The 21813-nt window shown below is 44.5% G+C and overlaps 1 protein-coding gene across 1 annotated transcript in view; it reads right to left on the bottom strand.

The window, feature by feature from the left end:
• The window catches only part of DESI2 (desumoylating isopeptidase 2), a 234368-nt gene that overhangs the window by 152722 nt on the left and 59833 nt on the right, over nt 1-21813 (bottom strand). The window contains exon 2 of the mRNA XM_086926841.1: nt 17745-17817. Within this exon, the coding sequence (XP_086782967.1) occupies nt 17745-17817 (73 nt within the window). The remainder of the gene's footprint in view (nt 1-17744; nt 17818-21813) is intronic.

Genomic DNA, 21813 nt, shown 5'->3' on the forward strand with positions numbered 1-21813 from the left:
TTGCAAAATTTCTACAGCAGAGGTCACTCTGTTCAAGCTGTTTACCATTTTATGGGTGCATTCGTTCATTTCACGCTGCATGTTAATGCTGTGCCTGGTGAAGTTGCTAGTGACAGTACATAGCCGGTTGATTGCTTTTGTATAGCTTTGCATCCTGATATGTGCATGCTTTGCAGCCTTGTTGCGTGCATTCTCTGAACGATCCAGGGTCAGACAGTTTATCAATTGATGCAGCCATGCCTTCTTGATTTCTGTTCAATCTTAAAAGCTGACTATTGATTGATCTGAGGGCCTTATGTTGCAGGCGCTGCACGCGAAGCATATCCTGCTCAAGACCAGCAAAAACTGAGCCTGCTTCCATTTGCCCACTGCTGCTCCTACATGCCTGCAACCTGTTTGACCGTGTACTGCTTTGACTTTGGGGTTGGTCTTGTGAGTCACGAGGGCACACTGTCAGGCTCACTGTGTACTGTACCTCCATCTACATTCTCATCTCCTTCCAATGGTGGTAGAGGAGCTACATGCCTGCGCTTTCTGCGCATAATTTCACTAAGGGCAGTGGCATCAGTGCCTCCTCCTTCAGTATCAGATGTGACATGGGGAGGTGAGTCATCACCCTCAAGCTCCCTGGATTCCCTGGATTGTTCTGTGGATGTAGAGTGAGACATATGAGTATGTTTTTGTATGTGCATTTTCTGACAAATAACGTTTTTTTATTGAAAAAATCACTAAACTAAATTTCTACCATCATAATTGATTCTCAACTATCTCATGTGTTCCTATGATTGAAGTGTCAAAATAATTATGATTGCACTACATATCCCATGATGCATTGTGTCCTACTTGTTCCACAGTCTCACTGGACTACTACATTCCTCACACGAGAATTTGCACAGGAGACACACACATGCATTTCAAACATTTAATACACTTCTTTGCATGCATCTTACCTTGTGCTGTTGGTGTAGGGTCAGAGCTATCAATGTTAGCCACTCCACTCACACTCTCTGGAAGCAGGGTTGTTTCAATGAGTTCCTCATGGGCTGTTGGTTGGTCTGATGTTGCAGTTTTATTTGCCTCCTTGATCCTTTCAGCAACCCTCTCTTTTGATCTTTGACACATGTCCTACCATCTTTTTTTAATTTCATCAATGGTTCGATTGGTAACTCCAACAGAATTTACTTTTTCCTGGATCTCCAACCAAATTGTTCTCTTCCTTGCTTCAGGAACTTTTAATGATTTTTTTCCAAAAAGTAACTCATCGCTACACACCATTTCTTCTATGAGGATTTCTTGTTCCTTTTCTGTAAATTTATGCTTCCTTTTCCTCTTGTCTCCAGACATTTCCTCCTGTGGGTTCTGTGACTCCATTGCACTCCAAACAGGTCTGCTCTGCCTCCAAACAGTGTTCCAACTGCCACTGGGTGTGGCTCAGGCAAGCAGGTGCAGGCAATCACTCCAACTTCCTGGGTGTGATGTCATCAGCCTGTTCCAGCATTGCACTTTCACGTTTTTTGCAATTTCTTAATTTGCGAATTTCGCAAAATAAGAAATGGCAAAATATTCTCAGAATTATTCGCGATTTTTAGGAAATCGCGAATTATTCGCAGAAATGTACATACATACCATTTTGCGATTCCGTAATTGCGATTCGGTAAAAATCGCAATTAAGGACTCGGAAAACAGAAAGTTGATACATCTGCCCCTTGGTTCCTCAAACTGAAGCAGAACAACCGCAATTCAGCAACACTCAAAAACAGATGAATATAGCTGAAACTATAGAATTTAAGACTAATGCTAGTATCTATCTCAGAGTACCACTGATATATTCAATACAATATCCAATTATTAAACAGGAATATATCTCATCATTTAACAACATTGATTAGAACATTCCATCCCCTTATTTAACAATAAATTCATCAAGTGTGCTTTACTTTAACATCTCCAGATCTTTTCCACAGTCTCTTTGATCTGAAAAACCTAAGCTTAACTCCCCTCCCACAGTATATAATATCTGTTGAGGCAAATCTTTCTTCCCTCGAAACTCAGATTCCATCATCTTTGACACGTATTCTAAAGCATGAAGGCCATCAACGTCTGATTTGCCTCCACTGCTTTTAACCTACCATCCATAGTTTCCACTGGGCTTTTAAGTTGTCCTGGTGCTTCAAATGAATTCTCTTCACAAGGTTTTGACTTCTTCCAGAGCATCTTATAAGTCTTTTTGCTGCTCCACCTGAATTTCCTATTGCATAATTCCACTTTCCTCTGATCCTTGGATACATGCGCCCTATCACCCTATGCATGGCACTTTCTGAAAACTTACAACCTTACTCTTTGCACTAGCAAACAAATAGGTTACTTAGTTTCGGTAACACCATATCTGGTAGAGACTCTATTGCCAAAGAATCCTTACCGTAGAATATTCCCCAGGTGCTAAACATGAAATATGTTGAGCAGTACCTCTGCATGCCAGTATACGGCGCAGATGACTTCTCGTCGACAGTGCCTATATAGGTGCCACCCCAGCAAGCTAAAAGAAGGCATGCTTTTGAAGAACAGGGTTGTCCTAGTAGAAGGTAGAATACAGTGGGTTAACCGAGAAGGCCTGAAGCTCGCTCTCCCTACACAAAAGTAATGGCCACCAAGAAGACGGCCTATGGGTCGAAAGTCTAAGAGGACAGCTATGCATGGGTTCAAAGGGAGAAAACATCTGATAGGTTAAAACCAAAATCAAGTCCCACGGGGGCATAATGAAGAAGGAAGGTGGAAACGTGCTGCAAACCTTTCAAGAAAGGAGTCACAAAGGGTGACTTAAACAGGAAAGGCTGATTCCCCCAACCACAGAAAAGCAGAGCTAGCGGACAAATACCCCTTAACATTGCCAAGCCAACGACAGCACAAACAGCAACACCTCAGTTTGGCATGAACATGGTCTACATAACTGTTGGAACACCAAGCCACAAACTCATCCCACCTGCAGGAGTATCATGATTTTATCAAAGGACACCTGGCTCCCAGAACAACATCAACAACCGTGGAATAAGATTGAAAACACTCAGCTGTCGCTGCTCAATCTTAAAGCATGAAGATGGACCATGCTCAGTATCTTGCACTGATCCGACCACAGATGCTCATGCCCAGGAGCTTGGGATACCACACTCTTCTAGTCTAGGGCCCAGTCGGGAGGCACTAGGATGATTTGGGCCCAGTCGGTGGTAATTGTCAGAATCGTCATAGCCACGCCTGCATTGCCTGTGGTGCGGTAAAACTACGCTTCCCAGGATTCATAGCGCAGCTGCCAGGAAGTAATTTAAGTCTGGAACGCACGCATCTTGGTGCGTGTTATTCCAGTTCCTGTTCATGTTTCTCGGAGGTGGTAGCCTTCGCTCTGCACGTCTATTCCCTGTTTGCTGTTCTCCGGTCCCTGTGCCGCAGAGACGTTTTCCCCTCCGTGGAGAATTTCCCTAGGAGCGTCTGTTAAGATGCCTCGTTGCTCGGACTCTGACTTGGTGTGTTGTTAATCATTTTTCTTTTACTGGAGATTGACTTACCAGTCGTGGCTAAGGTTTGATCGTTCTGTGGAGCGTGGGGTGCTAGCAATCCTGTGCTGCTGCATGACTTCTGGGGCATTTCCGAGTTTGTGGATTCAAGGGGTAAAAGCGGAGCGCTGTAGTGTCAGGAACTACGCGTTGCCGTGTTTTGCTAAACTGTGTTGGCTGGGTAAAAGCGGAGCGCTGTAGTGTCAGGAACTACGCGGTGCCGTGTTTTACTAAACTGTGTTGGCTGGGTAAAAGCGGAGCGCTGTAGTGTCAGGAACTACGCGTTGCCGTGTTTTACTAAACTGTGTTGGCTGGATAAAAGGGAGCAGAGCGTTGTAGTGGTCGCAACTGCGCGTTGCTGTGCTGTCCCATATTATTCATATCCTTACTGAAAGTAATCCTTTTGAATCTTCTGTGTGGAACACTGGGAGCGGAGTGTTGTGGTTTTTTGCTTCCTACACACTGCCGTGTCCGGAACTATATCTTTACAGAAAGGCCATTTCAAGTAGGAATTTATTCCTATAAGTTGTTTCTACAGGATCCCTTATTACACTTTCTCCAAGTGGTCTAGTGGTAGGTTCATAGGCAGCGAGAGATTCATTTAGGTGTTTCGTTTTCGTTCATCAATGCATGTGACTGTATGCTCTTGTTTATGTTCCCTTAGGAGTAACTAGGACAGTAGTGGAGAGTGAAGTTATCATATGAACGAATGGCCTGATTCTTTTTCTTTAAGCAGGTATATTTGACTCCTATTAGCAAGAATTTATGAGTGTAGCCTTTTGTATACTTGGTGTTCATGCAGGTATCTTTTTGTCATTTCAGGTATCCCTTCCCTGCTGACCCCTTCCTTTCCCTTCCTTTTTTTTATTTTGATTATTCCCTCACCTAATGGCTCGAACACCTTGTTGGTATAATCAGGGTGTTGGTGACATTTGGAGGTGGAACCACTATTCGGCAGCTGGATCCTGTGGAGCAAACCTGACAGTAATGGTCTATAAGAATCAGGGCTCTCAGGTTGTTACCAGACTTAAGGAGAGTAATAAGTATGAATTCACACAATGAAAGGGGGGGAGGGGTCTCGACCTGGATATTTGATGTGATTGTGAGTGCGTCGGAAAATGTGTTTCCTGTAGGATAGCAAGGTTCTATTTTGTGACGGTCAGATATACAGCGACTTCACATCTTACAAGAAAGGAACGGACGTCAGCCCACTGGGGTTGAGCCTTTATAGGCAGGGTTTACGCAACACCGCGCATGGACAAAGTTGACACAGAGCTGCCGTTGCCACCTATCAGTGCGCAGAGGTTCTGATCAAGATCTTCTGGATCAAGTTTGACACCTGGGGAATAGAAGGTAAAGAATCTGCAGTGAGAAGTCGCTTCTAGAAATTCCAATACTTATCCAGACCCAAAAATTGCATAGTCTAGCAATCAGGGGACCATCATATCAGCCTAAGTGAAAACAATCATCTAAGAGGCTTCCCTCCAACTGAAGGCAGCTTCCTGGCTCCTCTCAAAGTTGATAAAGCAATCAGGAGGGACTATGAGTTCCCATATTGCACCTTAGTTCCCAGCCCTTTACAAGGCCATCTAACATCATGCTTCTACTGGAGCATCAAATACTATCCTCTAAAGAGGCGTGAAGAGTCTAGTTGCGTTAAGCAACAAAGGAGAGGGGGACTTGGATACTGTTCCAAAGCAAGACCTTCTGACCGAAATAGTCAACTCTTCTCCAATCCCCAAGGCCCACATTTGGCCTCTAGGGACCTCCATCCAGCTGTCTCAGTTAAAGGAGGGGGATATGACATCTCAAAGTCAAACTTCACAGAGAACCAGCCTCTGGAGGAGGCTCCAACGCTGCCTCTGCATCAGCAGTGAGTTTCTGAGGACAGCAGCATCCTTCCCTTCAGTAATTTTGCTATGCTGTTGAGACTAGCACCATGCTCTTACATCACTAATGTACCCACTTCCTGCACATCAGGAGCTAGAGTCGCTTGTGAACTAAACACCTATGCAGCCTTACAAGATAAAGAGAAGATCGCACTTGGGTGGCCTCAGAAATTTAGACAAACATCAGGGAATTTAAGTAACATCCACAAAAGTGTCCCTTACTTCAATCCCAGGCCCAGTTGTAAAGGCCTCACCAGCCCAACTAGGTACCATAGCTATAATGAAAGTATAACGTCAGATCAGTTCTTGGTGTTCTGCTTCTTTACCTTTTTTACCCCTCTGGTAGGGGAGGTCGGAGACTAACTAATATAAGACAAAAATGTTTCTCGTTCAGAGGGGGGCCCTTTTTGGGCAGAAGTGCCCAAAACCAAATGAGGCCTAAGGAACAGGGCAAACAACTGTGATACCTCATGGCTGCACAACCAAGCACCCTTTTAGCGGATTATTTGTATTACACACGATTACCTGCTTCCTGAAAGCCCAAGGAGAAGGTAAAGATAGCTTGGGAAGATGACCAGTTTAACTAGTGCAGGCACAAGTAAAGTGGTAACTTAGTGCCTGGGAATTCTGCCTAAGCCAGTTGCAAACAAACTGTGGGGCGCACCCACGTGGGCGGCAGTCGGTGTGAAGTCATCAGATGGGGTTGCAAGTCTACACAACTATGGGGTAACAAGAGTCCTGCAACTCAAACTCAGTCACGGATTCTTCTGGTCTATTTTTGTTGTGTTTTTTTGCCTTACTTTTTTTTTTTTTTGGAAAACCTTTATTTGTAGTTCAAAGTACACCGCTATTCAGCCGTACATCCCGGAGGCTAGGCAGCATTATCAAAGCAACATAGAGGTGTGCACAAAACAGTAAAAGGAGCAGTCAGGTTTAATTTTATATATTATAGAAGTGAACTTAATGAACAAGGTGAGAACCGAAAAGGGACAAGAGTAAAGAAGGAAAAGGGGGAAAGAGGACGGAGAAAGGGAGAAAGATGGCAAGGCAGAGGAGCATAGTAGAGCGGTAAGGCATATATCCAGGGGGAGAGGCGGGAAATTCCGCATCATGGCATAGTCATATCAAAAAACATACATGTGTGAGGGGAGCAAGAAACAGGATCATATCACGTGAAAACTTGGGTGGAGGGAATAGCTACGGTGAGAGACGAACCTCCAGTCGGACTACCTCCGGGGGCACACAAATATCACCTCTGTACGCATTCCAGGCCCCCCAGACCATCCCCCACATCTTGGGCTTACCCCGAGCTAAGTAGACAGTCTTCTCCCGGAGCATGCACCAATCCATATTGGTTTTCCAAAGACTCACAGTGGGGGGGGTTGGAGCACCCCATCTCTGGCAATGTCCCTCTTGGCCACCATGTTCCCCAGCGTGACCCAGCGGGTTTGAGCGTTATTGTTATCAGTCGGACCCCACACATTCAGCAAGCAGCGTCTAGCTTCCGCAGGCAAATCCACACCAGTCACAACACGCATAACCGCATGCACTCGTTCCCAATAAGAGGCTATGACATGGCACTCCCAAATAGTATGCATAAAAGTGGCCAGCACACCACATCCCCTCCTACAAAGGCCGTCCTGGGAAAGCCCCATATGAATCAACCTGGGGCCAGTGACCTACACCCTGTGAAGTACTTTCAGCTGAACCAAGCGCAGTCTGGCCGAAATTGCTACTTCCTTAGGGGAGGATATCGCAGACTGCCAGTCCTCATCATCCATCTCAATCCCATCATGCATCCAGTGGTCTTGCACTCTCACCAGCAGGTCCGTCCGAACATTGATTAGTTTTTTGTAGGTCAGGGAGATGGCGCTGTCCGGCATATGGCCGTCCAGCACCCTGTCTTCCAACGGGGATGACTCGGGAACTTTTTCACCTACAGGCAGGGTGGACGTAAGGGCATGCCTCAACTGCGCATATCGAAAGTATTCCGTGGCCCCCAGTTGAAATTCAGCCTGTAGAGCAGCAAATGATTTGATTTCCCCTCTAGCCATCACATCCGCCACTTTGGAAATGCCGATGAGATCCCACCGATCAAACCCTTTTGAGTGCCACAATCTCCCCAGCAAGTCAGAGTCGTAAAGGGGAGTAGCCATGGTGAGCCTACCCTTCCACCCCAGTGCCTTCGTAACAGCCCTCCATAAATGCACCGCGGTCCTGGTGGGACCAGTCAATTTCCGGTCCAGAGATCTAGAATACAGCGCTCTATAGTACATCCCGTCGTTCATGAGCCAGCGATCCATGGCGTACCCTGGATTAATCGCCGGTCCGTAAAAGCCATGATTGAGAGCCGCCAATTGAGAAGCCCAGTAGTACCGACGTACATCGGGCAGGGCAATACCGCCGTCGTACCACGGAATGGTCAGCTTGACCACGGCAATGCGCGGCCTTCCTTCCCACAAAAGGGTACGCTGCAAACCTTCAATCTCCCTGAAGTATTTGGAAGGGACTGGGTCCTGCGTGTTTTGAAGCGCATACAAAAATCTCGGCAGGGACATCATTTTGAACAATGCCGCTCGGCCCAACAAGGACAGCGGCAATCTTTTCCAACCCCCCACGTCACGCCGGAGGCGCGCCAGAGGAGGGAGCAAGTTGTTGGCGTAACGTGCCCTGGCATCCGTTGAAATATAGATGCCCAGGTACTTGAAGCCCTGCTGCGAGACCTGAATTGCACAGCCCCTAGGGAGACGTGGAGTGTCTCCGCGAAGCACATAGAGGTAGGACTTGGACCAGTTGATAACCAGGCCCGAGTATCCACCAAAGGTACCCAGTACATCAAACACCACAATCAAGGACCTACAGGGGGAGGTAAGGTAAAGCAGAATGTCATCCGCGTATAGCGAGACGCGATCTTCGAATCCCGGTGACCACCTGATCCCACTAATGTCAGGGTGAGTGCGGATCCAAGCAGCAAGTGGCTCCAGCGCAAGGGCAAAAAGGAGCGGTGATAACGGACAGCCCTGTCTAGTACCCCTGCGCACGGCAAAGGAAGCAGACATGCGGCCATTGACCGTTATGTTGGCCAACGGGGAGGAGTAGAGAAGCCGGACCCAACTAATGAAGTCAGGGCCGAACCCAAACTTAGACAGCACCGCCCAGAGGTAGTTCCATTCGAGAGAATCAAACGCCATCGTCGCGTCCAGTGAGGCCAGGACAGTTGGCTCGCAGAGCATGTGTGCCCGCGCCATGACAGCGTGAAGTCTTCTAAGATGAAGGGCAGTGTTACGGTGAGGTATGAAACCGGACTGGTCTGGATGGACCAAGTCCGCGATCACACCCACGAGCCGATTGGCCAGGAACTTAGCCAGGATTTTGGGCTCGGCATTCAGCAATGAAATAGGGCGATACGACCTACAAAGGTCTCTAGGCTTCCCCTCCTTATGGATGACCACAATGGTGGCCAGGCGTTGATCCAGTGGAAGTTCACCAGCCTCTCGGGCTTCCAAGAACATACTCCTCAGGGGCACCGCGATAGTGTCTGCTTTGATCTTATACAGCTCCACCGGCAGACCATTGGGACCTGGAGCTTTTCCGGAGCGCAAGGACCGTATTGCTAACGCCACCCCGTCCGCCGTAATGCCCCGGTCCATGTCGTCACGCTCGGTATCCGACAGGCAAGGGAGCTCAACCCCCTCCAAAAAAGAGGCCGAGTCCGATTCAGTCAGGGCGGAGACTGATGTATAAACCGTCTCAAAGTAGTCGGCAAAAGCCGATGCGATAGCGTTGGGGTCAGTAACAACCAGACCGTCATCGCCCAAAATCTCAGGTACCACACGGGAAGCCAACTCTCTCTTGTCTAGCCAGGCAAGGAGCTTGCCCGCCTTGTCTCCGGCATCATAAATCCTCCCTTGCTGTTCCCTGCCCATCGCCTTGGCAGCGTCAGTGGCGGTGGCTCTGTATTCCGACTGCTTCAGGGAGAGAGCATGTAACAGTTCGGGTGTCGGTCCCAGCGCCAACTGGGAGTTCAGGTCTGCAACATCCGACTCCAACGTACCATGTCTTCATCCCTTCGTCTGCGCACCTCGGCGATCAAGGAGAAAGCCTCTCCTTTAAGGACAGTCTTAAAGGCCTCCCAGAGGGAAAGGGCCGACGTTACCGTACCTGTGTTCTCAGTGAAGTACAGATCGATAGCTTTAGCAAGGAGGTCTCGAGTCGTGGGGTTGCGGAAATACCAGGGATTGACCGGCGCCACCCTGGTCGCCGCCACGATGCCAAAGTCGAAGGATACCCAAACTGGAGAGTGATCCGATATACCCCTGGCCATAAGGCGAGCCCCAGAGACGGTCTGTGCCTGAACCGCTGGTGTCAAAATGTAATCAATCCTGGAAAGACTGCCGTGAGCCCCCGAATGGAAAGTGTACTGTCGTTGAGCAGGATGTTTTGCCTTACTTTTTAAAGGCAGTTGGGCTTTTATTGCAGCTCTTTTGTTCTCTGTGTGTATGAAGACAGAGCCTATTGGAAAAAGCGAGGGGAGCAGGAAGGATGACGTATTGTGCGGAGAAAGAACTTTGCAATTCTTTTTAAAGATGTCTGCATACATTTTTTAAATCTCAGTTGCAGTAAAAATGCAACAGTGTGGAATTAGTGACATCACATTATATATCCAGCAAGGGGCAGTCTGGATGGAGCTTGAAGGGGATGGGGCTTTGACGTGGGGTGTTTTTACTGAGGTTCTCCTTGGCCATGAAGAGAAGAACTGACAAGGTCTTGGAAGGGACTTTGTAGAACTTGGGGGATGGGGAGGTTAAGTGGAAATTTCAAGAATAGTGTTTCAGGACTGACCAGGATTGCAATGTAAAGATCAAGACACATTTGTTGACTTTTCAAGACGAAAATGTGGTTGCAGAGGTTCAAGGAGCTGCAAATTCTAAGAAATGGTGTGTGTTAAGGCTTATTAGGACAGTAACACTGGTCAGAAATGAGACAGCTTAAAGACCACTTTACATGGAAATGTATTGGTTATTTTGTGAGAATGTTTTAAAGAATATTAGCCAATGGTGTGAGTCATAACCAATAAGGCTTAAAGGCTACTTTGCAGAGATCAGGAATAGATACATTTTAGAGACAATATAAACTGCAATGCAATGACACTTCTCCAAAAAAGGGTTTGAAATTGTGCATATATTTTGTCAGCATAAATGGTGTTTTAGATCACATTGAGATAGTAAGTATAATTACTCTCATTTCTTCCCATGCGTACCTCCACTGCATAGTAACATGACAGTTTTTGTTTGCAACATTAAGGAGTTTAAGTCTGGGAGGACTCTTAGGGTAAATGTTCTAATAGTAATGGCAGTGTTTTTACATCTGTTCTTTAGAATAAATTGAGACTGAATACACACTACAGAAATTACACAAAATACAACAAACTGGAGGCATTTGGGAATAAAGAGTAGTACCTCCTACTCACCCAACCCTACTATTCATGTCCCAGGTATTCCCAGGTCAGAGTAATGCGGAGACCGGGGTCTAGTCAGAAACATTAAGAACCATAGTCTATAGCGAGAGGCCGACCACCGAAAGTGGGTGTCGGTGTGGGGGTCCTGGAATCAATACAGGGCGGAGTTCTGTGAGCCACCTAGAGATTCTGTGTTTGATATTTCCCATCCCCGTGAATTTTTTGATTTGTATGTATCTTGTTCCCTAGGTCTCCCCTCCCTTCCCCGAAATGATGTAACATGTGGTGGGAAAGTGTTCCTTTGTATCGTATTTTTATTTGTAATGCCTTGTGTTAATGACAAATATATTTAAAAAAAAAAAAGAACCATAGTCTGCTTTTATGTGCCAACAGGATTAACAGCTCTTCTTAAATTCCCTACCAAGCATAATGGAGAGCAGGTATGAGGTAGAGTCTTGTGACTCAGCGTCCCTATTCCAATTCACCCCAGCTCAGCTCGATTCCTTAGCATCTGCATTTTACTGTCCTCTGCCAGGTGTATCTCAGCAATGCTACACACCTTGGTTTGTGCTAGTTTCCCACTCCCTCCTCCACCCCCCACCCTTCTTTCCTCCTCTTGAAACTGCTGCAAGGGCTATACCCATCAATAATTCAGCATGTCCAGAGGCACCAGGGCCCAGGGTACAAGGGACTATTGCCCCTCAAATATTGTGCTCTTTTAACTACCCAACCATTTACATGGATGTTAATTGTCTGTGCTTTCAAGGGCCAATGGCTACAATCACGTGGCACTTTCAGCGTGTCTCCTTACTTCAACCCAGTGCTTTGTCTTGACTTTTTACCTCTCGCGCCCCATATAAGTTTTCTGCTCACTCCAGCTCCTTTAATTTGCCAGAGCTGCTTTTACCATCCTTCTGCTTTATCTTTTTTCTTCATGGTGATACACCTCCCCCACTTTCATAAGATGTTCTGTCTCTTCACCCAAATATGCTTTCCTTCCTCTGAGGGTCTTAATCACACCTCTCCTCCACTCTTTACTGTTTTACTGCACCTCATCTTTCACTACATTAGCTCCTCATGCCCTTTCACAATTAACCATTTTCCTCATTCAGGATAGCTGTTCCATCAGCTAGAGCCACCCCTTTCCACGCAGCTCTCGCATCCAGCCACCTTTTCCCCTCTCTCTGTTCAGATCCTCTTTCCTCAGCAGTTCCATTCCCCGTCTTTCGCCTCAGTGTTCCACCCAGCTGGTGGTCTCCAGTGCGTTAGATGCTGGTTAGAGAATATTTTAGCAATACAGGGCAGGCAATCTATATTTCAGCAACCCTTTATGTCAGCTGAGCAGGTTTTTATGAGACGGTCTAATCTACAAGTATTTGGCCTCCTGACATCGCACCCATGCCATTCTGAATTGGCACGCTGTGAGAATAGCCGGTTACGCCTTGCCTGTCTCTTTACTGGTGATCTCATGAACAAGGAAACTGAACCAAATCGGCACTATGCGAGCAAACTATACACCCTTGTCCGAGTAATATCAGTCATGAACAATCTAGGAGATTCCAATATATCTGCAGGAGAAAAGATCAATTTGTTTATCTTCAAATATGGGTGCCACATACGATTTGCAGGCGAATTGACAACTGTGTGGGTATGCAAATCCCAGAGTAACTATTACTTCTCAGACTTGCTGACACTCTCATTTGCTAAGTATTGAACCACTGATGGGAGGTGCTGGTACTCTCCCTTTTAACCAAGTAGTCTGAAGACACAGGTTGCTCTGGTTCCAAAAATACCTCTATGGAGATTTTTTCATGAGAATTGGATGGAGTTTCGAAGAACTATAAATACGGTCTTGTAAAGTGGTGTCTGAACGGATGGGGCTTTGTAAAGGATGTCTGAATAGTGCTCTGTAGAATGGGTCCTAGCTATGGCTTTGCAAATTAAGTCGAGATGGGGATTGGCCTAGGTAAGCGCTTTGTAGATTGAATTTGGGCAGAAATTTAGTGTTCAGGGTAGACCTTTGTAGAAAAGAATAGATTGCACTTTTCAGAGTCCATCTAAATTTGCCTTTAATGAGGGTTTATGGATGGGGCTTTTGCACCTGTGGAGGTTTAAGAAGGCACAGACTCAAAAAACCTTGTGCTCGGAGCACTTGGAAAAACAACTTTTGGAGATTACTAGCATAAGCAGTGCAAGTATGGTGGACGCAAACTCAGTTCACTTGTCAGAAGCCAATAAATGTACAAATAAAGACTTGTGAATTGTTGCAGCACTGTATGGTGAAGGGAAGGGCAAACAACCATGTGTCTGCCTGGCAGATGTCAAAAACGCGATTGCCTGAGCCAGAGAAAAAGAGGATTATTTTGCACTGGTAAAATGATCTTGAACACCCTGAAGAGGTTCTTTTTGGCAGAGGCGTGGCACAGCATGATGCAAAGGACAGCCCATCATGATAAAGTGCTTTACTGAACTGCCTTACCTTTATCGGCACAAGTGAACCTTTTTTTAGAGTGAGGTGGTGAAGAAAAGAACGCAACTGCAACACATGGAAAAGGAACACCACTTTCAGGAAAAAGGATGCACGAGTCCTAAGCACCAGTGTGTCCGGGAAGAAGGACATATACGGAGTCTCAGCTGAAAATGACAGCAGTTCGGCGAAGTGACATACCGCTGCAATTCCAATAAAGAGTAAAACACACAAGATGGTGGACGGAATGTTGCACAATGGCAAAACATCACCCCCAGTCACTGATCTGAATTTAATCCACTGTTATTTTGTTCACCAAGCCACCCCAGTTCAGACATGTCCATATGCAAATCAGTCTTGAACCTGTGCCTCATGGGAACAGTCCAGACTGAACTGCCAAGCCAGGTCTTCCCTGGACCGGCGTCAAGCATCCTAGGACCGGTTTCTGGCTATCAGCCATCATCAGCCAGGATAGCTTGACTCCAGTGGCTTAGTGAGCACGGGACCCACGTCTGGGCATACCCTTCCCACATAGGGTGAACAGCAAAACACACAAGATGATGGACGGAATGTTGCACAATGGCAAAACATTCATCCATCGTTCTTTTGCTCACCATGCCACCCCAGTTTAGATCCAGCCATATGCAAATCAGTCTTGACTCTGTGCCTCATGGGAACAGTCCAGACCGAACTGCCAGGTCATTTGTTTGCGTAGCACTGAATAATTAGATTTGGCAGAAGTAGGACAATCAGCCAAGATGAAAATCACTACCTCCAACAGTAGATCAAAGTCTTGCAGTTGGATCCACTCAACCTCACTCACCAAAATTCCTTCATACCGGAAAAGTAAATCCTCTTGATGAGGAAGTTTAAGTGTGTGCCAGACGTCCAAGATCAACTTTTCGAAGTACCCAACTCTCCTGGCAACCAAAATGGACTGTGCTTGGTCCTACTTGACTTTCTTCAGGACCTGTGGGAACCTCTGCAGAGGTGGAAATGCATTTAGAAAGCTGGGACTCCACAAAAGGCTTAACATGTTTCCTAAATACGGATAAAAGGTAACTCTAGAGTACAGAAGACTGGGCACTGAGTGTTTTTGGAGGTAGAACATAGACCACCTAGGGCTGCATCCGCTGGGCGAAAATACTGTGCACTACCTACCGGTTCAGATGCCATCCATGAAAACTGCTGAGCTCATCAGCCCTGATGCGGGGGGATGCCACAGGGTGATTGACAGTGCGGAAAATCCTGTCATGGGCCAGCCATAACCAAAGCCTCAAGACAGGGCATGATACATACCTCCACATCCAAATCATGTGGAGGTGGTTTTGTCCATCAGCACCTGGATCGACCTGTCCCTGATAAAGGCCTCTAGGGCCAACTGGATGGCTCGTGGTCCCAAATGAAATTTAAGATTATACAATTCAGTCTTGGACCAGAGACTTGGAATCTTCACCTTGTACAGGTGACCTCCCCATCCCAGAGATGAGATCTGCCACTACTCTGAGATCTGGAAAGGGCAAAAAAACCAACCAGTTGCATGTCAGAATGGTAAAACGTATCTGCCACTGAAGGACCTGAGCTTGAAATACATGGTTCTTGTCCAACAGGAGTCCCCAATGTGAGTAAGCTGCAACCAGAAACTGCACTGAAGGGCATGCATTTGCCAACAGGTGTAAGGTGCCAGAAGGATGCATAATGTCCAGAATCCTAGGGCCCCTCAAACCAGTGCATGGTAGAACAGCAATTCCCACTTGCAACATCAGGATCATTGCCTGAATGTCCTGGACTTGTTACAGAAAGCAGTTAAGTCCAGAAAAGCCAGAAAAAGACATTCCACTGAACAGCACTGGAGATGGGATTTGGACTCTATGGAGAATCCCAGAGAGGGTAATATTGACTACTGCCTAGAGGTGGTCCGAAGCTAGCAAAGGCATGCCTCCTTCAGGAGCCAGTAATCGAGGTACAAAAATACATGTATGACTATGTGAAGATGTACTGAAACTATATGAGCAAGTGTCATTAATTTGAACATCTCGTTTTTGGGGAAAGAATTCAAGAATCTGAAGGTCAAGAATCTTTTTCTGCCCCACTTCCTTCTTGGGAATACGGTCACAAACCAGCTCTCCATCTGCCTCAAGCATGCATTCAATAAATCCTATGACAAGCTTTAGCAGAGCTTCTGTGGACAGAATATTTGCATGATCCACCAATTGCCAAGTGTAAACTGGGGCATGTGGTAACTTTTGAGATCGGCATTAATGAGAACTATAAATAAGTTTACAATATGTATGAATTTATTGTAAAAACAAAATTGCTCTTAGAATTTAACAGTCTAAGCATTTAATCATCGGATACACATAAACCGAAATCCCCTATGTTAACAAAAATATTCCACCAATGTAAAATTAACTCAGTTCATGGTGTCACTCGAGGTATTCGGTAACTATTTCTAATGTCGCACATGGTAACACAGATTGTCGATATAACCAATATAGTTTTCAAAAGCACCTCCTCAACATTTTGTCACGATTTTTGGGGGTTTGGTTTTCTTTAATTCGTTTGGCAAGTCAAGAGAGAATGGGTTTTCTTCAGGGATCGAACGCAGCAAAATACAATCGAAAACCCGGCCTTTATCACTGCTACTGCGTTTATGCATATTGTTGTTATTGCAATGTTACTTGCTAGTTGAAACTTTCATTTGAATCTACAAACAGGGAGCCATTCTTCGTCTACTTTGTTTTGGGTAGTTTTGACTTAAGATTCACAATCCTGACCTATAGCTAGACTGGCAATCAACACACCAATATTTGCTCTATTATTGTACAATCGAAGGAAACTTGTTCTTAGCTTTTTAAAAGTTGCTGTTAGGTTCAGAAAAAGTTGTGATAAATATTACCAGATACCGGAGTACTGATTCTTACCCAGTTTGTGCAAATTGTTTCTAGGATCCATTTGATTTTAAATTTATTGAGAGCTTTTATTGGGATCTTAACCTAATTTTATTGATTTTAGGTATTTCTTTGTAAGTGATGTGTATATTGCGATTCATTGTACTTTTATGTTTTTTTTTCAAAAGCTGAATTAAGTTCATATTGATCGACTGATTGAGACAGACTGGCATTGAAGGAAACTTCTACTGCCTGTGATTCTTACTGATATGATTAAAATCATTTTGTACGAGAATGGCAGAATTGCTTTATTTACTTTTTAATCACCAACTCAGTTTTATCTTTTTTTTTTGGTTTTACAGTTCTCAGGTGACCCTATTTTGTGTTTCGCTTTAATAAAAATTCACATCCATTCATTTTGAACTGCTGATCATGGAATATAGAAGGTTGCATGGCCACAATTACAATACTTTAAGGTTTGACTATGAGTAGACATGCATACACTGATTCTGAACCGGAGAGCCTGGTCTATGCTCTTGTTTGATTATATTGTGGCTTTACAACATGCAGTAATTTTTTTATATATGAGCGGATGTACATTGTTGATATGTCCTTCTGTAATATTTTGGGACACACTGATCAACTCCATAGGAAGACTTTATAAAGATTGTAATGACCGAGAGAAGAGCTTGAGGTTGCTTACAGCAGATTAAATCTTTTTGGACCCGAATTTATGTAAATTACACTCTTCAGTACATGAGTATACAGCAAAATATGGATCTGTTTTTTTTTCTTTTGCTTCAACAGATCATTTCCTTACCTTTCCCCATTTCTTTCAGTATAATTTGTTTATTTGGTGCTAAGTAAATGGGCTTGTATAATTCATGTTTTTCGCCATTTTTAGTATTTATTTTCCTTTTGCCACGTAATGACTTGCCCTGTATCATGCACCAAATTTACATATCACAAATATAAAAGAAAAACAAAATCACAAAAGATGTTCTAAAATGTTTTTTAAATATAGGTTTATCCTAATTTAAAATGTTGTTGCCACACGTTTTAGTATCATGTTTGACAGTTTCATTCTATTGTCTTACAGCCTTGATAAAATGGTTAGTGAAGTGGCTAAATACTGGTTAGCTGATTTTAGCCTACATTTTACTTCATAAAAAGGTTACACCTGTTACTTTTACACCAGCAGGCTATCTTTGTGAACATGATGGAATTTGAATTAATTGCATATCATGAGATGGTGATGCTTTGATTGTTAAATCTAATAGCATTTTTTGCAAGAAATTCACACTTCCTGTTACTTAAATAGATCCCGCTATTAGGAGCCTTAAAAACTAGTTATTCAGGAAATCTATTGAAATTAGGAAGAGGCATTTATTCCCATAGTGTAAAATAAACAATTCAAGTGGGACTTTGCAGTGAGCTCTTTATGCTTCAAGAGTGCCTTTGATTAAACAAATTGCATGGATTTCTCATACATACCTCTGCCATATACTTGAATTCCTGAATGGAAAACTCCAATTCCCAGAGTTGAAGTGTATTCATTTATCCAATACTGAAATAAAAGAATAAATTCGATGTTTGCAGATTTTATTTTCAAAACAATTGGAATTTATTTTTCTAAATCAGGGTAGACTGAAAGACTGAAATTAATTGTTCAATTTGCATGGAAAACAAAACCACAAATAATTTCAAAATAGGCATGTAAACCTACTGGTGCTTGGCAACAAATAATAGAATGCAAGCAGCAAGCAGCATGGCGATGTATTGCAAAACAAAAAAGTAACATCAATGTTTCATGAGAGAAGTGATAGCTTTAAGTGGTCATTGGGCCACTCTGAAGGTAACTAGAGCAGAGACAGATTTACCCAATATATTTCATAACATGTGCAGAGTTCCAGCAGAAATTAAATCATTTTGTCTGGTTACCAGCAAACTACACACAGCAGTAAAAGTAGACAATACTGTAGGAATCTAGAAAGACGCTGGAGGAAATCCTACTGCCCCATAGCTAAGCAGTCTTACAAAGATGCTTTAACTATATATAAAAAGGCTATTACTGCTCGGAAAACGATTTTTTTCTCTACCCAAATAGATAACGCCAGCAATTCAGCCAGAGAACTGTTCTCAGTGGTCACCTCCCTATCTACCCCTCCGTCGGGTCTCGGAGTAGAACCCTCCCAACTGTTTTGTAACGCACTGTCCACTTTCTTTACTACTAAAGTGGCAGATATCTATGCATCCTTTGGTGGAGATGTAGGGGCCAGATCCACTGTCAGCAGTAAGGAAACTCCCCACATTAACCATGACCCTCTCTCTTCATTTGCTGACACCACAGAAAACCAAATCAGCAGACTTATCTCCATCACCAAGTCTGGATCCCCTTTGGACCCATGCCCTCCCTCAGTGATGGCTAATTTAAGTGAGGTGATTTCTCACCCACTTATGGAAATCTGCAACACTGCCTTTCAAACCGGCTGTTACCCAGCCCCATGGAAGAAGGCAGTGATTAAGCCTCTTTTGAAGAAGCCCTCCCTGGATCCCTCCGCCTTGGTCAGTTACAGACCCATTGCCTGTCTCCCCTTTCCGGCCAAAATTTGCGAAGCTCTGATGAATGTACAGCTCTCAGAGTTCGTCGATACTCACCAACTCTTAGACGAAACGCAGTTTGGCTTTAGGAAGGGACACGGGGCGGAGACCACTCTAATAAAAGCTTCAGATGAAATCAGAACCATCATGGATCAGGGAGGAGCAGCCATCTTAATTCTTCTGGATCTGTCCGCAGCATTTGACACGGTCGACCATGCTATTTTGGTCGACCGTGTCACAGCCCTGGGGATCGACGGCTCGGCTAGAGACCTTATCTCATCTTTCCTGGCCGACCGCACCCAGACAGTCAAGTTGGGTAATTTCTACTCTCCCGTCTCTGCACTACCATGTGGAGTACCACAAGGCTCCTCGCTAAGCCCCACGTTATTTAACATCTACGTAGCGGACTTAGCGAGGGTAATAAAGGCCTATGGGGTGCGATTAACCTCCTACGCAGACGATACCCAACTGGTGCTGGCGATCCATAAAAACGGCACAGCAGTGGCTGCCAATTTTCAGGAGGCCATGCTTGCGGTCAGTAGGTGGATGTCCTCCAACTGCCTAAGGCTTAACTCGGATAAAACCGAGGTTATGACCTTTGGCAACCTCTCCCCTGAATGGTCTTCCATTTGGTGGCCCAACCAGTTGGGCTCTCCACCCGTCCCAGTGGTCAAAGCGAGGAACTTGGGAGTCATCTTCGACAGCAAACTGACTTTCAAACTTCATGTCAACAAGGTTGTCTCCTCTGCTTTCTTCACTTTAAAGAAAATCAAGAAATTGCTGCCTTACCTCCCCACCTCTGCTGGGAAGACCTTAGTTACCACCTTGGTATTTTCCAAAATTGATTATGGAAATGCCCTCTTTCTCAACACCCAGAAACTTGTGATGTCAAAGCTACAGTCTATACAGAACGCGGCTGCCAGAACTCTCTTAAACATTCCTTGCCGCCAGCCTACTACCCTCGCCATTCGTAAGCTTCATTGGCTCAGAGTAGAGAGCCGTATTAAATTCAAGGCCCTCTGCATTGCCTACAAGGCAGTGCATGGCATCGGACCCAAGTTCCTGACTGAGGCATTCCAGCTGTACACTCCCAAAAGACTGCTGAGATCTGCTAACACCTGCCTCCTACCTGTACCTCGCACTAGAACGGCAACTTGGGGAGACAGACGCTTTTTAGTGGCTGCACCAAAACTTTGGAACCTTCTCCCACTAAATATCAAAAAAGCCCCCAACCTGATGAGCTTCCGGAGGCTCGTAAAGACATGGCTGCTTGATCAGTGAACTCTATTATTGTGGTCCCGCTAGCTCACACATGCGCCGAGACACCCCAGGGTAATTGTTTGCGCAATAAAAATCTCAAAAATAAATAAATAAAATAGAACATATTTGCTTAAAATCAAAGGATGTGAAACTAAGTTAAGAAAAAAAACAGAAGGATTATGTTTAAAACTGAAATCATCCTTGCTAAAAACAGAGGTACTGTGCAAGAAGAGCATCCAGGAGAAAGGATCCCAGTGCATGGAACTGTTTAAGAAGCAGAGAAATCCAACAAATAAATAAGAGTAGATGAATCAATTGAGGCTTAAAGATTTCTCAAATACATATATCTGCAAAACGAAAAATTGCCCTTTTAAAATTAAAAACAGCCAAGGGAAGAACATTGTAAATCTAAATAGCCCTGTTGGCACACAGGCATCTAAGGATAATGTGTTTGACCGGAACAGAACCAGCAATTTTTAAGGCAATTTTATGTCAACAAAATCCATCTTTAAAGGCGTTTTGACTATGCCTCTATTTTCCGGACAATTAACACTGCCTTTGCATAGGTGACAATACATGTGGAGCTTAAGCAGTTCAGGTACACTCTTAACTCAAAAAGCTACCCTTGAGGGACTACAGAGTCATCTGTAGCCTCAGACATTTTTCAATGCTTTTATTGCACAAAAAATCATAAAACGATTACAGTAAAAATTCTTTAAAAAAAAAAAAAACAACTTTCAACCTGCCTTTTTTTCACGCACATGGGCCGAGACAGTACTGGCAGATGACAGACAACAATTCCTGCCTCAGACATACCTACGGAAAGAATCACTGCTAGTGATGTTTGATTTGTCCATATCTTTCAACACTACTCATCATGAGAGCCTATCTAATGACACCAGGACATAAAGAATGCGTGTTGGACGCGGCCCTTTCTGCAGGGTTATCCCCAGAGGTTTGCCATCTGTTGCTGGACCAGTTTGTTGGCATTAGGACTATCACTGGTTAACATGGATTATTACCATATACCCGACTGAAACATTTAGTTCCTAGTAAATGGTACTACACATACCCTGGTCCTGTTAATTAAATGCTACTAGTGGGTTTCTAGCACTCAATGCACCTCCTACTAAAAAGGTAGGATTTTAAAACGTCTCAGGCTTGCCACTTGTAATGAAGTCTTAAACTGCAAATTCAACTTGGCAAAATAAACCTTTAGACAAGCCTAAACCTTTCTTTTTAAAACATACAAGTCATCCTTAAAGAAGCCCGTAAAGGCTCATAGGGTGGAGTGCATTGTATTTAAAAAGAAGGAAATGTGGTTAGGGTTTACATGTCCTGCCAGTGAAAAACTCCAAAAGGTTTATCATTGTTGCAAGACCCATCTCTCCCATTGATTAACATTTGGTTTAATGAGTGCTAAGTTTGATTTGGAGCAGATTGTAATATGTTGTTAACACTTAAATTAATTGCAATTTAAAATACTCTTTAAGGGTATAGTCCGGTTTTAAATTACTGTCCTGAAAATGCCACTTTTAAAACGTAGGCATTTTCTAACCCCAACCAGCTGTGCCTTTCTGCTGGTGTCCTGGGTGAGATAAATGGCTCTGCTGTTGGGGTGTTTGTATTGCTTCCAGACAGTGAGATGAAGGAGGGGGTTATGTGTGGACAGGATGGGCCATCTTGGCAGGATGACTGGGGG

This window comes from Lissotriton vulgaris, chromosome 6 (assembly GCF_964263255.1).
Source record: "Lissotriton vulgaris chromosome 6, aLisVul1.2, whole genome shotgun sequence".
NCBI classification, from domain to species: domain Eukaryota; kingdom Metazoa; phylum Chordata; class Amphibia; order Caudata; family Salamandridae; genus Lissotriton; species Lissotriton vulgaris.